General features: G+C 38.4%; 1 protein-coding gene across 4 annotated transcripts; it reads right to left on the bottom strand.

Annotated features, from left to right (window-relative positions):
• Positions 1-924: 924 nt before the first annotated feature.
• On the bottom strand, positions 925-18113 carry LOC107581559 (thrombospondin-2-like). Of its 4 annotated transcripts, none has more exons than XM_016267163.1 (21): positions 17950-18113; positions 17032-17102; positions 15860-16416; positions 15479-15563; positions 12243-12454; positions 11572-11806; positions 10688-10858; positions 10431-10607; positions 9298-9471; positions 9004-9131; positions 8574-8726; positions 8203-8421; positions 5688-5795; positions 5422-5581; positions 5209-5327; positions 4884-5118; positions 2667-2894; positions 2305-2576; positions 2057-2154; positions 1100-1239; positions 925-1006 (listed from the first exon to the last, which is right to left on the bottom strand). In XM_016267163.1, the coding sequence occupies exons 2-21, from the start codon at positions 17096-17098 to the stop codon at positions 999-1001; spliced, it is 3546 nt and encodes a 1181-aa protein (XP_016122649.1). In that variant the 5' UTR covers positions 17099-17102; positions 17950-18113; the 3' UTR covers positions 925-998. The 4 variants fall into 4 exon arrangements, with proteins under 4 accessions (XP_016122649.1, XP_016122648.1, XP_016122647.1 ...); XM_016267162.1 differs by lacking the exon at positions 17950-18113 and adding an exon at positions 17721-17795; XM_016267161.1 differs by lacking the exons at positions 17032-17102; positions 17950-18113 and adding exons at positions 16724-16886; positions 17195-17763.
• Between the last annotated feature and the right edge of the window lie 6942 nt (positions 18114-25055).

The raw sequence follows: 25055 nt of genomic DNA, 5'->3' as shown, positions 1-25055 counted from the left end.
ACACCTTGACACTTCTGAAATGTTCAGGAATATTACATTACACTTCCTCTTGACACATTCATTTTCTATGTAGATACTGTACAGTAATGGCCAACGACAAAGCCTTACTGACTTGAATGCAATTTGATAACATATGCAAAACATTCTTTTAAACCTCATCTGTAAAAATGTGTCAATGTAAACAAATAAATAAGTATTTACAATTTGTCAGTGAGGGATACATTACAAAAGGAATGATAACTAATAACCAGAAAAAAGACAAATAAGTTACAGTAGATAGTAGAAAAGGTCTAAATATAATACATCTCCCCTAATGCTTGCAACAAACACAAAAGCCACAAAAAATGTTCTCCACAAGGAATGACGAGAAAGACATATAAAAGAATAAATGATATGAAATGAAAACGATAAACGCTCAACACTCAGAGTCTTGGGTTCATATTCAAGATGGCAGGACTCAATGTAGCATTAAAAAGATTATTTGTGCAACAGTTAACTGAGAAACTTATGTAACCATGGTTCCCTGAGTAGGGAACGAGACACTGCGTCCTCTAGGTTTCTTGCCATGCTGCGGACGCAAGCTTCAGACGAAGAAGTGAATGATGTGTAGCTCCCGGCGCCGATTTATACTGGAGTCGCACCGGTAGTGACGTCATGGCTGTCGCCGGCCAACGAGTTGGTGTTTTTTCAATGTATGCTTCAGACACGGGTCACGACGAGGCGTTCCCCATAGCGACCCCTAGAGGACGCAGTGTCTCGTTCCCTACTCAGGGAACCATGGTTACATAAGTAACCTGAGACGTTTTCTTTCATACTTGTCCAACAGAAGGTATATTCACTTCTTGACGGCACCTCTGGTCTGTGGATCTGAGTGCTCCCCTCATGTGGTCCCTTATTGCAGAAAGTCTCATTTAAATTTTTTACTAAGGCACTACACTGATCCGGATTTGCTTTGATCAGAAAAGTCCATGGCAGGAGATAGAGTACACCAATCACACTCAATTATCTGCAAAAAAAAAATATATATTAATAGAAAAAAAGGAAGATCACAGGATATTTAAATATTTTTTATCTGTAAGTGAAGTGCATATTTGTTCACCTCTGCATTCATATTTGAGGTCAGAGAAGAAGACGGCCTCCTGGGAGAAAACGAATAACCCGAGTCTTCCACCTGCAAACGTCTTGTCATAAATGGGGCCTGAGTCTGCCATGATCTGCTTTCCTTCATACACAACAACTCTGGGAGAAAAAATTACATATTTTTATAAACATAACGTTTTCACATGATTTTTTTTATATTGTTATGTTTTTATAAAATCTCTAAAATATACTAAACATTAATTATATTTATAATATAATTGATAAAATGTATAAAATTATTTTATATAATATAAAAATGATCTATTCAAATAAATTCTATACATATCACAAAAACGTGTCTAGGAACACAATAGGTAGTTGCTGTCTAAAACAAGATGGAATCTGAGTCTATGCCTAATGAAACCACATAATTTTTTTAAATATTGTTATATAGTATAAAATATAATAAACATTAATATTGTATTCATAATGTTATTTATAAAATACTGTACATATATAATTTTTATATAATTAAAATGTATTATTATACAATTTATATTATATATATTATATTTATATTATTATATAAATTATATATTATATTATATTATATTATACATGTCAGGATGTATGTATACTTGTACTATACAGAATATGTTGTTGCTGTCTGAGGCCACATTATTTTTTTATACTGATATGTCTTTCATATGGAGTATGGGACACCATACTTGGCTACACGTCAAGTCACGTTCAAATATAATAAACAAGAATCATATTCATAATGCAATTGATAAAATTATATTTATTTTTTATTTTATATATATATATATATATATATATATATATATATATAATTTTTTTCATTTTTTATATATTATATTATATTATATTATATTATATTATAACTCATCACAAAAACGTGTCTTGGAATAGTAAAGGTGATTTACTATTTACTTGTAATAGTGAAAGTCTGTACCTAATGAAGCCAGTCTTCGGTCTGTGGATGAGATGCCAGCGGTAGGCGGAATAGTCTTTCCAGCCGATATTCTTCGGGTCATGCCACAGAGTGCGCACCTAAAAGATATTGGAGAGCCATCCATCATTTTAAGCACTAAGACAGACGGCACTGCTTTGAATCATGGGAATTTATTGGACAGTTTATTGTTAGTAATGGCATGAAAAGATAAGTCTGTCAGGGCTAATACAAGTGAAGGGAGAATTCACCTGCTGTTTGGTGTTGCCTGTGTGCCATAATGCATTGCGTAGAATTTCCCCAGTGCCTGTGGTGGAGTTGACCACCTTGAGAGAGACACCAGAGATGCCAAATGCCTTTGATGGCTTCTCTTCCCAGTACGTCTGCGTGATCTGTTTCCACATTACTACGTAAAAACGTCGGCTAGACTGGTATCCAAACACAAAACCTGCATAGTCATCATCCCTGTCTGTATTCACATAGAAGGTCCCGCTGAAATCCACAGCGCTGAACTCATCAAAGCCTGTTATTGTGCAGAAAGACAATCCGAAAATCAATACTGGCACGTTTTAGCTTTTTATGTTTGGAAATGTTTGCATTACAGCTCACTTACCCACTGCAATTCCAGGGTCGGAGTTGGCAGTTTGCACAAGCTCTTTGCCTTGGTTTCGGACCACCCAGTTGGGATCAATCTGCGTGGTTCCCTTGGGGTCGAGGTGAACCATTTGAAACTTCCGGAAATCTGTGACACTGATGGCATTGTTTTCCGGGCACGCATCGAAGATATCCGGGACTTTGTCATTGTCGAAATCATTCTCACAGGCGTCACCACGGCCATCACCTGTGTGAAAACATAAGAACGTTAAACCAACTGCTAGGTTGAGTGGCAAAGTAGGTTAAACTAGACAAATAATTATAAACAGATCATTATGAGATTATGAGGTCATATAAAGCCATATACACCGTTAAGCCTGCGTTATACTGCGTCCGCGAGTCTGCTAGGGTCCGCTATGGTATGCGTGACGTAAAAATCGTCATCGGAGAGTGTGCACGGAGTCCCCGCACGGACATCCGCATGCCTCCCATTTTTTTTTTCCCATTCTACTGCGCATGCGCATGCATAAAACAATATAAAGACAGCCAGATGTGCAATAACTCTGGGCAATTCTTTGTTCACATGTTTGTTTATTGTTCAAGCCGATCTACTATGCATGTATGGAACACGTCCGCAGAGCGGACCATCAGCATATGCTTTCGGAAGTATAAATACAAGTAGTCCGCATCCGCACTGTCCGTGTATGCGTCCAGATTGCTCACGCGGAAAGTATAACACAGGCGTTAGTGTTAAGACTATTGGTATAACCACTTCATAAAATACTCCAAAGCCACTGACCTTGAAAATTCAAATCTAAGCTTCAAAACATTCAATCATTTGATCTGCAAATGACTGGCATCACAGTGTAATCTTAGCAAAGAGGTACTTTTCCTTTTGGAAAACAATGGCTTTTCCCAAAGCTTTAGGATTGTCTCTTTAAGCCAACAAACCCTCACAGATCTCCGATCTCCCCATAGACCATGACAGCTTCAGCTAGCACTTGGAGATCAGAGGGCTGCTGAAATGAACACCCTTTGGAATGCCAAGGCAAATTTCACCCCACTTAAATTTCAAATCCACTTTATAAAAGAAAACGCAAGTAGTAAGCATGGCCCGACAACAGAGAACTTATTCAACCATTATACCTTTTAGGCTTAATGTCAAGCTGCGTATATCTGTGTCTAAATTACCCAAAAAGACATGGAGTACTACCCCGGGATGCAACTCTTCGGCATTTCTGATGCCAGCGAGAAATTTATGCATTTCTTATCTGCCTGCTTTTTATGCCTTGTCTTTGATTTTCTTTTTTAAGGGCCAGATTTTTGGATAACCCTCATAGGAAATATGAACAACATCCAAAACAACAGACTCTTGCATGACACAAAAATTGAATGCAGGATTGTGTATTAAGACAAACAGGTGTGAGGAGCCCAGAGGAAAATTCTCAACGTTGTTTATCGGTTTTCTCAGTTCTCTGGTAATCTGCAGAGCACTGTCCACATGATGCCATATATCAATAATTAGTCACATCATTATTTAAACACATTCCTTATTCTGGAGTGAAATGGTAAAGACCAGAAACGACATATTATATATGAAGCGAGATATGAAGTGTACTGTAAGATGTTTTAGTGTACACACGTTCAAAACACAAAAATAATACTTTATGCAAATATATATATTTTTTTCTAACATGTTTACATAATTTGTTCTTATAATTTTATTTATAATATTTTATGTAAATTATTTTATAATAAACCAGGATCTACAATAATCATAAAATGCAATTATCAACGATAAAAATATTTTTTTGGTACTCATTTGGTACCAATATATCATGCATCCCTAAAAAAATATAGGTAACACTTTACAATAAGGTTTCTTTTGTTAACATTAGTTAGCATGAACTACATTAGTGAACGTGAACGATGAAAAAAACTCTGAAAGCATTTATTAATCTTAGTAATTGTTTAATAAAGTTTAATAAATACTATAACAAAGGTATTGCTCAATGTTAGTTATTGTGAGTTAATGCATTGACTAACTTTAACTGATAGAAACTTATTGTAAAGTGCTACCAAAATATCAATACAATACATATAAATTCAATATAGTGGGAGAAAAGATTTAAATGAATGATATATATATATATATATTTTTTACTATAAACAGAGACCAAAATAAGAGGGATATTTTTTTATGTAGTACATATAACTACCTAAGTAGTGTTTTTACCATCAGAGTCTGTTTGGTCCTTGTTGGAAACTAGTCTGCAGTTATCCCGGTCATCAGGAATGCCATCATTATCATCATCAAAATCACAAGAATCTCCTTTCCCGTCTCCGTCGTGGTCGGCTTGGTTAGCATTGGCTATGTATGGGCAGTTATCCATGTTATTTTGATGGCCATCTTCATCTATGTCCTGGTTGTCATCACACTGGTCTCCAATTAGATCATTATCTGCATCCGTCTGCAAAAACAAAATGGTACATTCATTAAAAAAAATGAATAAAGATGTTTAAAAACTGCAAAAGCACTCAGTTTTCATTTTCCTCCATACCTGTTGTGGGTTGTGAACTAAGGGGCAGTTATCACACTGGTCTCCGACACCATCTAAATCTGTGTCTTTCTGGTCTGTGTTGTAAATGAGAGGGCAGTTGTCTCGCTCGTTTAGAATCTCTAAGAGCAGAAATAAGAAAAGGACGTGAATCACATCTGTTGCAATCCAAAATGGGTCACATGGATTATAAATGAGGATCAAGGCTTTTTGTACCATCTCCATCCATGTCAATAGAACAGGCATCTCCTTCCCCATTGTTGTCAGTGTCGGTCTGAGCAGGGTTATGCTCATATGGGCAGTTATCGCAACGGTCTCCAACATCATCCTTGTCATAGTCATACTGCCTGGGATTATACATCAGGGGGCAGTTGTCCTGGAAGGAATGTCATATACATGTGTCTATATGCACACACTCTATTATATACATCAGTAGCATGAAGACAAGTCCATAAACCTCACATGTACTAAATCTGCCTTACCCTTTCATCCACAATTTCATCATTATCATCATCTTTGTCACAAGCATCTCCTTGCCCATCATTGTCAAAGTCCTCCTGACCAGAGTTGGGTAAAGTCGGACAGTTGTCCTGCAGAGATTGCAAAATAAAGTTAAAAGTTAATTGCAGAAACACAGGCCTGTTTCACAGTGAAAGCATAAGCAGTGCGTATTGATTTGTAAAAATCATAATCTGGCTCTTGTGAGCAAATCGAAGCCAAAAACTGAAGACTACTAAAATGCGACTTAATGTCTATTAATGAAAGCATCTGTCGCAACCTGTACATCTTCCTGAGTGGAAGATTTAGCATTAGAAATTATGTTCTTCTCTCCTGAACTGCAGGCTTATTTATAAAAATAAGCCACCACAACAAAACAATGAATAACAAAATATCGATTTAGTTTTTTTGTTTAATAATATATATGAACTTTCTATTCATCACACAACCCTGAAAAAAATGTATCATAGTTTCCACAAAAACATTAAGCAGCACAACTGCTTACAAACATTGATAATAATATGAAATGTTTCTTGAGCACCAAATCAGCATATTAGAATGATTTCTGAAGGATCATGTGACTGGAGTAATGGCTGCTGAAAATTCAGCTTTGCCATCACAGGATTAAATTACATTTTAAAATAAAGAAAACAGAAAACAGTTATTTAATATTGTAATAATATTTTGTCCACAATATTACTGTTTTACTGTATTTTTAAACAAATATATGCAATCTTGATGAGTATAAAAGACTTCTTACAAAAACCTTTGAAAGATTGTGTATATATACATACATACTGTATATATACACACACACACACACACACACACACACACACACATATATATATATATATAATTATTATAACTAAGATTTTTTTTCATTAAATAATTCTGGAAGCCATTATTTTTTTGTGTGCAGTGTGAAACTTATTCCAGAAATCTGACACTATAGTTATTCATATCAAATGAACCACATCAAATCACTCACATACAGTACTAGGAATTTCAAGCTTCTTTTGCTATGATATCTCAATTCTTCATTCAGTGCATTACCAATATTTTCCTTTATTTATTATGTGCACATATTTTATCCTTTATTGCTTTCTCACTTGCTCTCTTTGCTTCCCAGGCTTCAGATCTATGATGTCTTGCAGATTCTGGTCCTGGTTTTTCTCCATGGTGTATCATGACACAATCAAGCAATTATTCATCACAGGAGAAGAAAGATGTAATTATTACTTTTTCTCTCCCTCCCTTTGGCTAAACACTTCACCACAAAGACATTTAAGGGATATAAAATATACGATTCCAAAAGGCACGAAAGACAGTAAACACAGGGCCAAATCAAAACACTCCTCTAGTTCATGGTCACTGGACCCCTGCCTGACTTGATGCCATTGTCCTGTGTGGTTTATTAAGGTGAAACAATATTTCTTTCCAATCCATATTATGCCCCTTTTTACAATATGTAATATAAGTCTCTGGTGTCCCCAGAATGTGTCTGTGAAGTTTCCGCTCAAAATACCGCACAGATCATTTAGAAAATGCCTATTTTGAGTGGAAGCAGAAACACGAAACATGTTTTTTTAGCCTGTCTCTTTAAATGCAAATGAGCTGCTGCTCCTCGCCCCTTTTCTACAATAGAGCTGCGCCATTACAGCTCGGACCTGCTAAAAAACATCTGTTTTGGTTCTGATTATCATGTTTATCGTGCTGAAATCATGTGTTTTAAACCATATGAGTTTAAACTTCTGATATACGGTTTTCTGAGAGCACACATCCGAAGCACACGGACAGAAAGCGGCTGTCACAGCATGTGAGTTCTCAATCACACACAAGTTTACGTTAAAAACACACATGAGTTACAAAAACAGTCGGTTATGTCTGTGAAGGTAAACTGCTGGGAAATAAATCTCATGTTAATTTTTAGATCTGTGTGGCAGCAGCAATATACAGTAAATAAATCAATAAATCCACTGCTTTCTTGTGTCCTCTGAGGCTGGGACTCTAAATAGTGTTCTGTGCTCGTCTGTGCAGCAAAAAGCAGAACAGTTAGCATGTTTTGCTCAAACTTTCACCATGGCATTAGAACCTTACACCTTTGTTGCTTGTGAAATCAAAATGACGGCGCCGTGGGTGGAAACTTACAGATTAAGGGGCGGAAATATATTATAATGAGATCCCTTTGCCACGTCACCAAGGGAGCGAAATCAGACGTGCTCGTTTTCTCAGACGCTTGCAGAAAAAGGCTTACTAAAACAAAGTTACTGGGTTAATCTTCTTCACCTTTCCTTGGTTGGTAGACGGACCTGATCATAGCACTTAAAACCTGGAAAAGTCAGATTTAAGGTCTTGAACCAGTAGAGCCAGCAGAGTTTGCTTTGCTCTTAGCATTTTGTCTTCAATATATTCAAATGTTCTATCCATTTTCCCTATTAAATTGTCATATGATTCCAAATGGAGTGCATCACACTGATTAGTGTAGTAATGTAGTACCTTTTTGCAATGGTAGGTGGCATTTGCTCCACACACAAGATCTTGGTTGGGCCATCCATCCAGATCAAAGTCCTCTCCACAGATGATGCCATCTCCAGCATAACCAATACGGCACTCACACTTGTACATCGGGTCACTGAAGTGACTAAGGAAGATGCATGCAGCATACTTGTGGCAACTGTGGCTGTTGTCCTTGCAGGGGTTGTAGGGTTCACACACCTATTCATAGGGGGGAAAAAACAACAGATATTGAAACTTTGTCTATTTAAACACACATGACCCAGAACTTTGAGAACTCAATGTTGAAGGTATATGTTGGGAGGATGGATGTAAATTAGCCGCTCGGTAAGTGGTATGTATATATGACTGACCTGTTTGTTGGTTTTAGCTGACTCCACTCCCATGCCGTAGGGCTGAGTTCCTTTGTAGCGCGGGGGGCAGGGGAGACAGTTGAATCCGGGGTCTGTATTCACACATTGCTGTAGGCCACCCACCTTATGACACAGATCTGATACCATATCGCACTGCACACCGCAGAATGCAAAGAAAGCAAAAAAGAGAATAAGAGAAAAGAATCAGAAGCTTCAGGTGGTTGGCATGTTAAAATAACTGACCCCCTAGTCTCAATGATATTCTGATGTCTGGATATGGCTTTTGGTTCCTTTTTCAATGTAAATATATGTGACTAAACAGACAGCTGTTTGGTTTGAAACCTTAACATGCCAATTTTAATACTTAGGGTTACAAGTTTGTTCAGAAGTAAGTATTTTGATGTAATTAGTCTGATACGATTTTGCTCACCTCATTGACATCTTCACAGGAAGTTCCATTGCCACGGTAACCATTTGGGCAGGGTCCACATTCCCAGGATCCATCAGAAGCTGTGATACACTCGACTCCGGAGAAGCAAGGGTTCGAAAGACAGCCATCTGTAAAATCAACACAGCACTCGTTTTAGTGTAAAACATCACATATTATTCTTTCTTACTTAATTTCTGTGTTTAATGCTGAGAAATTTTTAGGAGGTTGAAAGGGAAAAGCACTGTAAAAGGGCATATATGCAACATATTTTGTTCACAAGTTTGTTTTTCTTACCAATAGGACACTCCTGTCGGTTGCATACTTCATTTTCAATGGAGTCTCCAAGACACTTCCGTCCTCCATGCTGTGGTTCAGGGCTATTACACTCCCTAACACGACTCTTCAGACCCCCTCCACATGTAGCCGAACATTTTGTCCAAGGAGACCATGGACCCCAGCCACCATCAACTAAATGGGACAACATGGGTTACATTTCCATCCTATTAGATATCCCACCCCAAATGTTTGATGCACAAATCTGTTTGTAGCGACTCAGTGCCTCCTGAGGGCATCTACAGCATCTGTTTTGTGACCTTATGAAATAATGTTTATATAATTGTATAATATAAAGTAGCCTACTATGTTGTGTTTCTAATGTGACAAAGTCCATCTGCTTGTTATTCCGTTTTTGTTTTGTATTAAACTGGTTATTTAGTTTTATGGTGCCATTGTTCAGCTTATGCAATTTTAAGAGAACACAACACAGATATTCTAGTGTAGACTTCAAAGAACTGATACTGATGTAATGAAACTAATATAACTAGCTAAAAACTATTTTTAGATATGGATTAACTTGGATTTTGTTTTGGACCAAATGTTATGTTATGTAATGCCTCCAATGTGTGCTTGCACATTCCTGGCTAATGTGGAAATAACACATAAACACCCCAAATAAGCAGGCACGATACACATAGCTTGCCCTCTTCTGGCACTAAATGTTAGCCCATATCCTAAACAATAAATTCAATAGCCCCTGATCAAAAAAAATTTCAGGGTGTTCCCAGTCATCTGCTATGTCTCTGATGTGAATATCATTCATTTTGCATGACATGAGCATTTTGCCATAATTCTCTGATTGAACAAATTGCCCAAATTTGTGTACCCTCCCTGCTCTAATGATAATATAAGCCCTGGAAAGAATGACATCATCCTCTCAATGTTTTCCAGTTAAGATCTGAACAGCAGGGTGGATGAGATGGTTTCTAAATGAGCATGTGTGTGGTTGGGCTCAAATTGGGATTGAGCTTTAAGTTTGGTTGGGTTCTCAAAGTTAATGTTTAACAGCATTAACTTTTTTTAAATGCAGCTAACACATTTTTCAATTTGACGTTAAATATAACAGTGGTGATTAAATATGAAATACTCACTCGGACAGGGGTCTGTGTTGCAGCTCTGTGTCTCTCGTCCATCACCTTCACAGTCCTTTCCACCTCTTTGTGGAACAGGAGCATTGCAGTGGCGGATACGTGTGATCAGTCCCTCTCCACACGTCACTGAGCAGGATGACCACGGAGACCATAAGCTCCAGCCACCGTCCTGACGAACTGCAAAACACAATGTTACTATAAGCATGCTACAATGATTCACTGCCAGCTATCACACATACAGTGGTTGTTGTATGTACCTCTGCGGTCACATTTTCCCAAACTGCATTTGCGTGTCTGAATCGAGGGTCCAGAACATGCATTGCTTGTGTCATCACAAGAGCGCCCCCTCTGTTGAGTGCCACTTCCACATGTGACTGTGCACTGAGTCCACTCTGACCATGGAGACCAGCCATCCTCCCTGTCCATTGCTAGACAAAAAAATATACAACATCATAAGAAAATGTGCAAATATATATGTTGCATGTTTTTAGGACCGTACAATATTTAAATACACAAAAGGTTGGAGTCTGTAAGATAGAAGTCTCTTTTAGGCTTATTAAGTACATTTATTTGATCAAAAAATACAGTAAAAACAGTAATATTGTGACATATTATTACAATTTAAAATAACGTTTTTCTTTTAATATATTTTTAAAAATTTAATTTATTTCTGTGATGGCCAAGCTGAATTATCAGCAGCCATTACACCAGTCTTCACTGCCACATGATCCTTCAGAAATCATTCTAATAGGTTGATTTAATAATCAAGAAACATTTTTTTTTATAATTATCATTTTATTTATTTATTTATTTTTTGTTGAAAACAGTTGTGCTGCTTAAAATTTTTGTGGAAACTACAATACATTTTTTCAGGATTCTTTGATGAATAGAAAGTTTTAAACAGAAAGTCATTTATATGAAATATAAATCATTTGTTACTTTATAAATGTCTTTAGTCACTTTTGATCAGTTTAATGCATTCCTTTGAATAAAAGTATGCAGTTTTTATTTTATTTTCATATTTTTTTTCTAAATAAAGTATATTAAAACTATTTCAATTTTGTTACCAAAGACATAAATAAAGACTGCAAAACACAGACAAATTTGGTTGTAATGTATCTCTGTTTGTGCATCCACTTACGAAGGCAAACTGGACAGCATTCGCCATCGATGAAGGATGGATTGGCACATGCCACTGGAGGACAAGTGATCTGACGACAAACAACTTTTCCTTCTTGGCAGGTACATTTAGTACAGCTATCCACAATCCAGTCCTCTTTGTCCTCAAACATACGACCATCTTGCCAACACATAGTCTGCTCCGAAAGACTCTGCATCTTATTTAGTACCTCCTTCATCGCCGTGTTTTCTTCTGTCTAAAAAGTCAGTTTGAAATTAATCACACAGTTGTTCATCTTCATGCTGCAATGAGACGTCATTCAGTCTTTCCACACATTCAAACATGACCAGCAGTCAAAATAACTATACACTTTCACGCATTGAAAATTTTAGATGTTTTCCAACAGAAAACGTCTAACACAGTGATTTACTGAGCTCACATTCAAGCCACAGTTATGTGGGTAGATACCAAATGATGTGCCCACAAACATAACTGCCCTCGCACTTTTTAAACATCTGACAAAATCAGTTAACTTCAACAATATGGCATGCTACATCTGCGTGTTAGATCTTTGAGGTAAGGTTAGCTTCTCTTTTCTAAATTACAGAAGTTATACAGTAGGTGCACAGTCTTGTTTAGGCCTGTTTAGGTGTAGCATAACACAGGTTACAAAGCAACACAACAGGACTCACCACTTTCTGCAGACCATCTATGAGGTTGCTAACGACAACTCTGAGACCCTTGAGCTCCTGGAAGAGGTTGGCCAGTTCTTCACAGGAACGTTCACACATCAGTTCTGAGGAGCTGGTTGCTGGAACATCTGTATTCTGGCCAATCACGTTGGTGGCAATTGAAGATGGAACCTCCACCTCCTCTTCACTCTCGCTGACTACATTCACCTCCACTGAGGAAAGAACGAGAGAAGAAATTCTGATTAGTTTTGCGTGATGAACAGACCAGTACCTCATGAATCCAGCCTGGGTGAGCACAAGACACGTTCTACCATCCCAAACATTTGAAGTAGTGTATACTACAATATCCAAGATTTAAGATACTGATCATTAAGCAAAAAACAGTGCAAATGAGCAAGATCTGGAAAACAAAAACAAAAACAAAAAAAAGAAAATTATATCGGTCATTGGTCACAGAACTGGTTAAGCGAATGTTGTGTCAGGTTCGTTGAGATGTTTTGATAGAGCCACAGAGTTTACACTTTTCAGAGAAACCACACACTACAAATGGCTTACTTATAGTAATTTGAGCAAGGTGGGATAAGAGAAAGTCTTATAATGTCGGAAAAATTACACACTTCAACTTTAAGGCAAATACAAAGACGGAGAATGCAGACATTGGGTATCTCACAGTGTGACAGCTAAACCTGTTTGCAATAAAGCTCTTTATATACGACACTCAGGCGCTTGAAGATTGTAATAGGAAGCCAAATTAAAATATTTCATTGGCTCATGTGATGTAACACACATGTAACCGCGAGTTAACTATTTCTAGGCACATAGACCTATCTCAGCAATTATTGGTCACCGTCTTTAGAAGCTAAATTTTTTGAAGTTATTTTTAAAGCGGTCATATGATGTTGCTAAAAAGAAAATTATTTGGTGTAATGAAATGTGTTTATGCGGTTTAAGGTTCAAAAAACACATTATTTTCCACATACTGTACATTATTGTTTCTCCTCTATGCCTCTGAAATGCGTAGATTTTTACAAAGCTCATCGTGCTGAAAAGTGAGGTGTGCTGTGATTGGCCAGCTATCCAGTGAGTTGTGATTGGCTGAATTCCTCAAGCATGTGACGGAAGTGTTACGCCCCTTACCATATTGACATTAAAACCCATTATAAATGAGGCATTTGTTGCATCCAGTGGGGACATAATTACGGATTATAATGAGTTATACTGTCTTTTTACGTGTTGCGTTGCATCGCATCGCGCCGTGTAAACATAAAACCATGTCTGCATTTGTGATCGGAGAAATGACAAACAACAAGTGCTACTCTACACTGCTCAAAACTCGCGTTTGAATTGTCAGTGGCAAATTCTTTAAATATAAAAAAAACTTACTTACAGCCTGTGAACAGCCGGCATTGTAGTCTACTCTACCAGGATCAGGAAACAATCCTCCATAAAATGCGCTGAACACATCTGAATATTTGGGTTGAACTGTTCTGGAACAGTGTTGTAAATACAACTTAACCACTGATTTCTAGTCGTGTCCTCTTTTGGAAGGCCAAACAAAGTAGTTTCGCTTTCACAACGAAACACACGGCGGGCTTGAGTGAGCGGTGGCGAGCGGGCATGCTTGAGAACGGCGCTACCAGCGGATTCGACGAAGGAGCGTCTGGCGGGCTTGTGGCAACCATGTGACGACCCCGGGCTGGACTCTGCTTCGTCCACAGTGAAAGCCTATCCGGCGATCCACAGCACGAAGTTGATGTATTTCCTCAGCGACCAGCACGGATCAACTCCAGGCATGACGAAGCGGATATCGTCCTCTTTTGGAAGGTCAAACAAAGTAGTTTCGCTTTCACAACGAAACACACAGCGCCTTCACGACATGGCGGCAGCAACAACAATACTACAGCGAAAATAAAAGTTACGCCTTCTTTCTTTGGGTGAACATTTGGGCGGCGTTATGCAAATCTTCCCACATCGTGATGTAGACATGTGGGGGCGTGTTAGAACGAGCCGTTTTAGGTAGGCGTGGTTGACTCTTCAACTTTTATAAAGAATAACTTTTTGGATTTGAGACTTTAGTCTTTGCAACTTTACAGATCTGCTTTATGCACCAAGAGCTTGTAACACTCCAAAGAGAAAGCATCATATGACCCCTTTAAGTAGTTCAGAAGGAATAGTATAATATTAAAGTCTGGGTGGGGCAGTAGTGTGAGTTACCCTAATAAACTATTATTAAAAATCTAACATAAAACAGCATTTAGATTATATATTAGACCGTTGTAAATATCTTCACTTGATTCCACTGTTATTGCCAGATAACAAAGAAATGAAGGACAGCATCAAAGATAACTTCATAATTTCTGGATAAATTATGTGTATATTACCATCACACATAAAGAGGTATTTGTTAAACATACTCAAGACATTCCAAACATTTCTACACCATGATAGTATTTTGGTTTGAACTCCATTATGTGAAGCCAGGACAGTTTGTCTATATTTGTGGAACTCATTTAATTCTCAAGTGGCTATAAGTGTGTGTGTGTGTGTGTGTGTGTGTTTGCATTCATGTTTAACTTTAACTGCCCTTACTCCCTTGGCCTTATGACATACTGATCTGTCTATTTGACCACACACATGGTCCCTTTGCTTCTAACAAGATAAAATCATTTGAAAACAACTAAAGATGAACTACATGCAATATTTGTAAAATTACAAAAACATACAAATCTTAAACCTAAATCACAAATTGTCGATGTGCTCTGAAAACACTTGCAAAGTCAGACAGGATTGATGGATGGCCTATTTTGATAAATACAGGCTTGTAATACATGCACATTATGGCAATTCCAAGCTAATAATTTCTTCAGTCAGGCTGGTTGCTGCTAATCTGAGTGAGTGTGCACAGGTCTCCACAAGCGTGAGCAATCTAAACATGTTTATTTAGAAATTTAAGTGTCAAGAGCCAAAAACCTTCCCCTGAGCGAAGGATGTCAAAAATCTGCAGTTTAAGAACTCATTCTTTCCACAGCCACCATTCGGCTGACACTGAAGAAAACCTAAACACAAAATATTCCAACAAAAGTGGACATCATTACAGAATGAATCCCTTCCTTTCTGTGAGTTATATATTCCTACAGCAGTTCTAATTAAACAGGAACTTCATCTTGATCCCACAAATCTTTTTTTGGCTGGCTAAAAGTGTTAAAAGGATGTTAAGACTCACAAGCCCCTCCTACCTGGGTTTCCAAGATCACATCCCCTGCTCTCCAGAATGTCCTCAAGTGGGGTGTCAAAGATAAAACGTACATTCTGCAGCAAGCCCTGAAAGAAACAACAGCTGCTGTCAGGCTTACTTTGCCAATTTTCAACCATTCACATAGATCTCCCAGGACTGGGAAGTTGGGTTGGATTTACAGAACATTAGAGGATCAGCTGTAATTTATTACTCCGTTTCCAGCAACTTGCTTGGCATGCACTGCTACTACTAATGCCAACTAAATTGCCTTACAAAGAGCAAAAATGTATCAGTTACTATTCTTGATATCCTGTAGCTCATGTCCTAATGCTTTCTTCTGGCATGCACTTTATTTTTCTTGATTATGGGAGGTCAAACATACCCTAAAATGGCTTTCTCGTGTGGCCCCTTTGGCCACATACATACGACCACCTGTGCCGCTCAGGTGTTCATAGAAAGGTTCATCGAGAATGAAGCTATCAATAAGTCCACAACCAATGTACAAAGTTGCCGTCTCTCCATGCACATAGAGTGTTACATTCTTCCACTGTGAATCCGAGAGGTCTACATCCTCAAAAGAGATCACATTGCGTGAGCCATCAGCCCACCAGTACACCAAATCTAAAGTGTTAGTTCTTCCGTCCGAAACAACTTCAAACTGTCTGCGCTCTCCGGGGCCTTCCAGTGCAAGAATGGTGCCACAGGATGTGCGGTCCTGGCGCAGAGTGGCTGTCAGAATGAAGCCTTCATTGTTTTGTATCTGCAAAAGAAGTTTTTGTAGCGCGGAGGAGCTGACTGAGGGGAGCTGGTCAAAACGGATGAAGCGGTATGCTGGAGCATCACTGTCCAGGCCTTTGAAAAGCTTCACACCGATAGTCTTGCGTGTGAGCCCACTGGTTTCAAACAAGTCAAAAACCGTCTCATCTTCCAGTTGTGCATCTAAAAATGAGTACATGTTTTATTTTACATTTGGTTAATCTATATTCAATTTGTCACTATATACACAATCTGACTCCATGTTTATTGAGCTATATGGAATATTTTACACCACAGGTGTCATTTAAAATGAAGGCAAAAAGGTGAAAAAAGATGGTGTAACACTGAAATGATGACTAGTCACAGGACATACGAAACATACTGTCCCTTGTACATAATATATATATATATATATATATATATACACATACAGCACAGTAAATATGAATATATAAATATGCAGTAATATACAGTAAGTTTACAGTAATACCTTGAGATTTTACGGAGGTGTACAGAAGCAAAAGGGCCATCATTCGAAGACATCGTCGGAGAATCATTCTTCTATGGATAAGAATGGTAACCAAACATTAATTTTTCACGTTAATTAAATTACCTGCCCCACAGTGGCTCTGCTCAGCTAAAAACCAGGAGACCTATATATATATATATATATATATAGGTGTGTGTGTGTGTGTATATATATATATATATATATATATATATATATATATACACATACAGCACAGTAAATATGAATATATAAATATGCAGTAATATACAGTAAGTTTACAGTAATACCTTGAGATTTTACGGAGGTGTACAGAAGCAAAAGGGCCATCATTCGAAGACATCGTCGGAGAATCATTCTTCTATGGATAAGAATGGTAACCAAACATTAATTTTTCACGTTAATTAAATTACCTGCCCCACAGTGGCTCTGCTCAGCTAAAAACCAGGAGACCTCACCTAGTATTAAAAATGCATTATTAGACATGCCCAAATCCACTGAATTTATCAGGTTGTCCACTGGCATGCGCAAATGACAAACTGTTCCAAAGCCTGTGAACGAGTTTGTATAAAATATATGCTGTAGCCTATATAATAAAACTGCACAATTATACAAACAAATACATCAAAGGTATTGAAACCTTTGTCAAAGTGCGAATTACAAAATTCGACTTTTCAAAGGAATTTTTGTCAGTATTTTTCAGGGCACAATCCTTTGAGATTTCAGTGGCGCAACCAAAATGGTCTTTTTGGCGTTCATAAAAACGTTTTTGTGATTACACCAGTCATATGTACGTACAATAAAGTATTTTACTGACGAATGATAGCTACTGAACACAGCAGTAGCTGTGAACTCAGCGGTGAAAACACTCTTAAAACGCATATACAGCCTATTTAAAAAGAATGCACACTTTTAACAACCTACGCCACATTTGTTTTGGCTTCAAATAAACTAGATATGTGACAAGCACCTCACTTACCCGAACCAAAGGTGAACTCCGTTAATTACAGCAAAAATTAACTAACAAAAAAATATCTATCTATCTATCTATCTATCTATCTATCTATCTATCTATCTATCTATCTATCTATCTATCTATCTATATGTATATATGCATGTACAATACGAAAATATCTATCCGCGCTACTTCTCAGCCAGTTCCACAATGATAAACCCAGGATAATGATTAAAAATTAATTGCGTAAAACCTGGAGATGCCACGGGTCCCCAAGCGCAAAGTTTAAAATTCGCGCACGAAGCGGGTTACACTGTTCACGGAGGAATGCAGTCAGTCATGAGGTGTTACTGAACAATGTCTTTATGCTCCAAAGCTGATACGTGATAAATCCAGATGATGCCGGACTCACGGGCTCTCTCCTCATAACTGATCTCTCTTGAATTTTATTACGAAGGGCGCATATTTTGTTTCAAAAAGGGAGGGTTTGGGGTGCTGGAGGAGGGTTGCGGATTGTTGCTGTGACAGCACGTCATGACAGTTTTCATTAGCTAATGCAGTTCTGAATCGCGCCTGGGGCTGTTGGGGTATGGGTGAAGACCTAAATGTGAGCATCGGTATGTGAGAAGGTTAAGACTGAAGTCAGGTTTATATTAAAAAGCAATAGAAAAGAAGTGTCAATGGACAAATGCCAGATACTTCACACCAAAAAATATACGTTAGAGAGATACAGAGAGTGTGTGTATAGCCTACATATGTACAGTACAAGTATAACGTTACTTATAAATTAAAACAATATATAAATAATATATTATAATACATAATCATATTGCATAATGTCCAATAAATATTCAGACAGACAGACACAGATTGACAGAAAGACATTGAATATAACTGTTGTTACAATGATGAACACCTTACAGCACAACGTGGCATTTACCATTTAAGATGTATGACTTTAATTTGACCTGTTCTCTCAAGAGTTTTACATTCCTTTGAAAATATGCGCCATCCTTTTCTGAAAACACAAAGGTAGACATTCCATCAATTTTTGTAGAATGAGAACATCTTACAAAAGTACATAAAATGGAGATATACTACAGCAGATGAAACGGATGATGTACGTGTTTACAATATGCCCTAGGTGAAACAAATCAGGCACAATCTGGCCTCAGCAGAGGATGACATCATTGTGTATTTATGGGTTTTCTAAATACATATTTCTAACAGTTATTCTTCAGGAGCGGTGATGGGATAAACACCCAGGATGACTAATTATGACAATTTGTTGCAATTAATGCATATTTTGCACGCATATAAAAGCAGGAATGACATCTCAAGTGTTTTAAAGACAAATAAGTGGCCATTCCCTCAGTCAAAGTTCACTGCTGAGGAAGAGGAGAGCCTGACAAAACATTGAGTAATGTGACCATTTTTCCTATAGAGACAAAAATGGCCTGTGAGTCCGAGGGTTTGTGGTCAAAGTGGCAATAAAATGGTCTGTATGTATGTGAAGGCATCATTTCTCTCCTCTGTTAAATTTGGTGTCCAGCCTTAGTCCCGTAAGCCCCCTTGTCGCCCAAAGTTACTTATGGATTTCACTGGGCCTTTCAGAGTGAAATTGTATTGCTTTTGCTGCTTACTACTGTACAAATGCCCGAGTGTGATGATGCCCAAGAGTGCGTCAATATACAGAACGGGACTGAATTCTGCTCATGCAAACCTGATTGAAAAAGGTTGGCATTATCTTGAACAGTTCAAAAAGGCAAATGTGCACAGACATATCTGGAAATTGTCTGAAATGAAAGCCTTGATCTGAACTCGTTTGAACAGACGTTTCATAATTGTTTGAGATGGAGATTAATTGCTAAATTCATAACATAACCAGTGCAGCCACTTGACTCTGTCAATAGTTTGGTTTTGCAAAGAATGTTAATGTGCCAAAGATCTTAGGAAACACCGCCCTTTGAGTATAGTTTACATGTTGTAAATTTCGAGTGTACCTTCAAGCTCATTTTGAAATGAAAATACTGGACACTGTGCATTTGCTACAGCCAGTGAGTGGGGCACCAACGGACACACATAAAACGTGACATTGTGGTCGATCAGTTCTGTCCAGTTTGAAGGGAACCATGCCCGTTTAAAGAGTGCCACATGGCTTGTATAAAGAAAGCCCAACTTAATGAGTTGTATTCCACTGGAGTATTGGCTTTCATGAGTCGGCCTTTCCACATGGAAAATAAGAAAATTCCCGAGTCTTCTGTGCTGCAGCGCAAACTGTCAGAATTAGATCCGTAGATGGAAAAATGAACACAAGCTCTCTGCCTTAGAACCGTAATGCAACACAAGTGATATTTACAGAGGGGGTTCGAAACTAGTTCATACAAGCACGTAACAGCTTCACATCGCGAACCCCTAGCGCAGGTTTCAAGTGTCATTCCATTCACTTCTAAATCATAATACGAATAAATATTTACATGTGTAGTTTTGTGAATGCTCAGTTTGCATTAATCCCCGCTTCAAAAACACTTCAACTGATCATTCCACAATAATCTTCATTTATTTTGATATGCCTACATGACCCATGCTTATTTTTTTCATAATTTTTTTCACAGGCTCATTTATTCATACTTTGTGTAAGCACAATAACATTGTATTTTTTATTGCTGGTTTTCGTAGCACAAATGTATTTATTTGTATGAAACAGTCCAAAACGCAAAGGCACCTTTTTCCACCTTTGACCACAAGATGTCATTAGTGTGCAACGTGTTGAAAAGCTTCCAGTAATGAACCATTTTATGATACAGTTGAGGTGAAAGCCACGGTGCTTCGCAAAGCTTAATTTCACCATCACTACAAAAAAACACTTTTGTTTTCTCATAATATACATTTCACGTCAGTTCTCAATGGTTCGAACTCGAAGCAGTTCGAAGATTCACGGTGCGTTCCAAACGGGATATATCGCCCTCCGAAGGGAACTTCGGAGTGAAAACAATCATGGCCGCCATATTGAAGGGTCGTTCCAAACCGAAGTGATCAAAACTGGCCACTTTAAAGGGCCCTTCAGAATGAAGGATTTCGAAGGGTACAACTGATGGACACTTCGGGCTCCCATGATCCTTTGCGCAGATTCTTTGCATGATGACGGTGCCTCCGTGTGGGCACGTGATGATGACGCAGAAGGGCACTTCAAGAAACAGTTGTTTCATCCCCTACACCAGGGATGGGCAACTTTTATAGTGACGAGGGCCAGCATTTTTTCTCCTTTATACCAAGGGGCCAGATTACCCTTCGAAGCTCTCACTCCAGAGGGTAAACCCTTTGAAGGGATTAGGGCATAGGGATGAGCCCTTCCGAATGGAACGCAGGGTCAGTTTCTCTAAACCCCTCCTTTCCGTGAGCCTACACTGCTCTGATTGGTTAGATGGCCTAGTCCATTGTAATTGGTCTACCGTGTATAGTTTGAGGGCGGGTCAAGATGTTCGCGGGTGGACAACATGGCTGTGTAACAGGTATGGAAAGTAATGTTAATTTCATATGTAGAATTACACAAATGTTCACAATGTATACCTGATATGCCTGTCTGTGTGTGCACCTTCCCCTTTAAATTTCTGACAGCAGCGTTAGTCTTAATTTCCTGTCTTTGCACCTCCTCTTCCCTTTCTGCACTGTCTCTGCATGGGAGAGGTGGGTTTCTAATGAGCTCTGATTAATCTAATTTAATCTTTGCATAAAAGCACTTTTATACTTTTCTCTCCGGGAATCTTTCCTCTTCGTTGATGCGTGTTAATCTAGAGACTGTGTGATAAGGACCGCGGGACGCTTCATTGACATTCGAGCATTGATTCCCTTTGAGCTAAATTATTGACCTGTTTCCCTTACATGTGTAACATACTTCACGTTTGCATCATGGTTCCATGACATGACATTTAAAGCTAATTTGAAGACTGCCTGTTTTTGCTCCTGCCTCACTGCAATGCCCAAGTTCCCCATTTGTGACGTGCAGGTTCACAGAACCACTGTGGGATCCTGCAGAGAGGGAAACCAGCATGCAAACAAGTCCAAACAAGTCACATGAGTGTAATCATTTATTGGCCTCACTGCAAACTTGCTGATAAACCTCATCTTTGGTTAAAGCTGCTGTATTAAAGAGACTATTTCTTGCAAAGCAGCTGGTGCATTGCAGTTGCAACAATCCAAGGTAATCCCACTCATTCCCAACACATTGCCTACTGGGGTCACTTCCCAAAATCCCCCCCAAAAATAGAACCTAATTGCAGAGTTATTTCTCTTGGCTCAAATACCAGGTCTTTCTTCAACAAATCTGCGAGTCCCCCTGGGGTTAGCTTGGTTTGGTGAATTGCATTCTCTCATGAGGTAATAAGAAGCATTAGGCTTGGCAGAGAATGCTGTGGAAAACAAATATCCCAAACTGGTAAGATTTTCCATACTTTGTTCAATGCTATGTACAAAGGTCTACATAAAGTCACGTAACCTTCATCAGAAAACATTAATTAAGTAGGGGATAATGAACTGAGAGAGTTTATTTTTTGCGATAATGACACAATGACTGTACATTTTCCTGCTTATTACATGACCATGCACCAAATGAATTTAATGTGTGGACATGAAATATTGATTTGAGTTGAAATAGTTTTATAATTGTAGCCTATACCTGTATGTTAAAGCCTCCACTAAGAAAAAAGCAGTCCACTACAACGTACAAAACATTTGGCCTAGAAATAAGACAAATTTATACAGAAGTCTTCTGTCTGAGGTTATCTTTAATCAAACCAAAGAAAGTGAATCGGCAGTTTGATACGAGAGATGTGCACGTTAAAAAAAATTTTTTTAATGACATGACATGTAGGCAAGTATGATGTCCCATATTCTGAATTTGTGCTCTGTATTTAACCCAGCCACGTGCACACACACAGCAGTGAGTACTGAACACACACACACAAACACGCCATGAACACACACCTGGAGCAGTTGGGAGTTTTTTTTCTGGAGCAGAATAAGTAAGTATAAATAAGTATTCAGTACGACAAGGGTATCTGTTAAACATGTGTAGGCATATGTCATGCAATGCATATTTCATTTCCATGCATTCTATCAGTCAGGGGATTTGTATTTCTGTGAATTCAGTTTAGTTTAGCTGTAATCATTCTTCATTCTTCTGAGCTGCAGTTTCTGTTTTATTCATTAATGATAACGAGAGAGTTCGTCCAAAGCCAGGGCTGGTATGCCAGCAACATGCATGGTACGACAATAATTACAAACCCATATTCTGGACTGATGTGATCCCCTTCATAAGTGTGAGTGAGCCAAGCCAATCAAATGCTTTAATATACAAGTTTTAAAGTCCTCATGCATATGTAGGTCATTTTCATTTGCCCTAGTAATAAACTGGATATGGAAGCAAGTGCTCACTTAAAAGGCATTTTAAAATGGGTTTCCCATTTGAAATATCTGTCAGTGTTCCTTATACTGTAGCATAATCCTTATCTTAGATTCACTGGGCATTATCGATTAAATGTAAGTAAAACCTCTGCAAACACCAATATGTTCATAGGCCCTACTTGTAAGTACAGTTTAAGTGAGGGAACAAGTGAAATACAGGTGAGGTTGTGCAAAGTCCTTATGTGAAAATGATTTGGGCATGTCCATGCAAATTACTACCTACAGGCACGCACTCCCTCGATTGGACTAGCCGCCATCTTTGAAACTGTCAACATAATAAGGACGATTGTTTGAATGTAAGTCAAAGAAGAAGATGGATAGGTGCGATGCTTAAACTGCTTTTATGTGGAAACAGTTCATCAAAGAGTTTGTTAACTGCCTAGGTGTTAATCTTCAACATGTTTGCCATGACATTAATTTGGAAGAAAACCTTATTTGGAGTTATCGAAAACAAAATCACCACATGTGAAAGGTAGGATTTAAAGAGCTACCCACTTGATTTGAGCATAAAAGGAAACGTTCACATAAATGCGCCCTTATGCAAGGCGCAGAGCTGAGGAATGAGAAAGACTGCAGCGAAACGTGGCACAAGTGTCAAATATGTTTAGCTTATCTAGAAAAACTAAATTAGCGCAGAAAAACGCGTTCCATGAACTGCTCTTTATACTGTTGAACTATTAAAAAATAATATCTAGCTAACCTAATATAAATTATAAACAAGGTAGGCTACTGTAGCTATTTAACAGTTTTGTTTAAAGTACCCCTATTATGCCATTTTTAAGGTTCCTGTAGTTTTGGGAATCTCCTAAAACAGGTTTACATGCATGCAAGATAAAAAAAAAACTAGTGATATGAAGTTCGGCACGAAGGCTTCGAAGCTTACATCCAAAAACCAAAACATCTCACAGTGAAGCTGTACAGGAGCTTGATTCATTTTGCCATAACCACGTGATCTGTGACGTCCGAAGCTTCGTTTACGCATACAACAGCTTCACAGCTTCACATCCTAAAGAGGATGCTAAAACACCTACCTGCAGCGTCCCTTCGCAGTCTGATCCAACACGCTCTGGTGGTCTAACTGCCCAGACCCACAGTGATGCTTGCTCCTATGCTGCCGAGATTGAGCCTGCAGATGATGAGCGGAATGAGGCTGAGGAACTCTCGCAAGCAGACTCTATGTCCAACATCTCCAATGTAGCTACATGCGATAATAACCGCACTGCTTCATGGGTGCATTCTCAATGGCCCTGCCAACAGGAGCCAAATTCACATATTGCTGTGCCAGTGGCTGATGACAATACTGTGGCTGGTGCTGGTGCTGACCATTCTACCCAAAATCCTGTCTTTGACAGTGTACCTGTTATGCAAGGTCCTGTTGCTGGTTTAAATACAGCTGACCGTTACTCTACGAGGTTTGGTAGGGTAATTAGACCTGTACGTAGACTAATTGAGTCAATGGTTCAACTTGAGACCTTACTTGGTATGGAGTCTGGATCTCCTGTTATTCATGTTTAGGTCTGTGTGTTGTATTGCACTGTCTTTAATGATACTAAGTGTTATTTCATGCATTCTCTCATGTTATGTTTAAGCGAAAGGTCTGAGTTGTTCAAAGTGTAATGGGCACTTTGTGTATGCCTACAACATGTGTAGAGGTTTGGCCAACTTCTTTCATATTTGTATCCTGTGGTTGGGTAGCTTTCAATGCTGATTGTCCTCACTGATTGTTTGGTGTGTGGACCACGTAATTCTTGTGACCTGTGTGCGGAGTTTTCCTATGTTCTCCGAATTTTGTGTAATTCTAGGGGGGTAAGTGTGACAGGTATGGAAAGTAATGTTAATTTCATATGTAGAATTACACAAATGTTCACAATGTATACCTGATATGCCTGTCTGTGT

The sequence above is a fragment of the Sinocyclocheilus grahami genome, unplaced genomic scaffold (genome assembly GCF_001515645.1).
Source record: "Sinocyclocheilus grahami isolate Dianchi unplaced genomic scaffold, SAMN03320097.WGS_v1.1 scaffold36.1, whole genome shotgun sequence".
NCBI lineage: Eukaryota > Metazoa > Chordata > Actinopteri > Cypriniformes > Cyprinidae > Sinocyclocheilus > Sinocyclocheilus grahami.
The sequence above is the reverse complement of the archived record's forward strand: the minus strand, read 5'-3'. Positions and strand labels throughout refer to the sequence as shown.

Coding starts and splice junctions, on each gene's coding strand:
- LOC107581559 (XM_016267163.1), bottom strand. CDS start 17,098: ATGATTCTCCGACGATGTCTTCGAATGATGGCCCTTTTGCTTCTGTAC. Junction 16,417..17,031: donor CACCTCCGTAAAATCTCAAG/GTATTACTGTAA, acceptor ACTCATTTTTAG/ATGCACAACTGGAAGATGAG. Junction 11,807..12,242: donor TAGATGGTCTGCAGAAAGTG/GTGAGTCCTGTT, acceptor CTGACTTTTTAG/ACAGAAGAAAACACGGCGAT.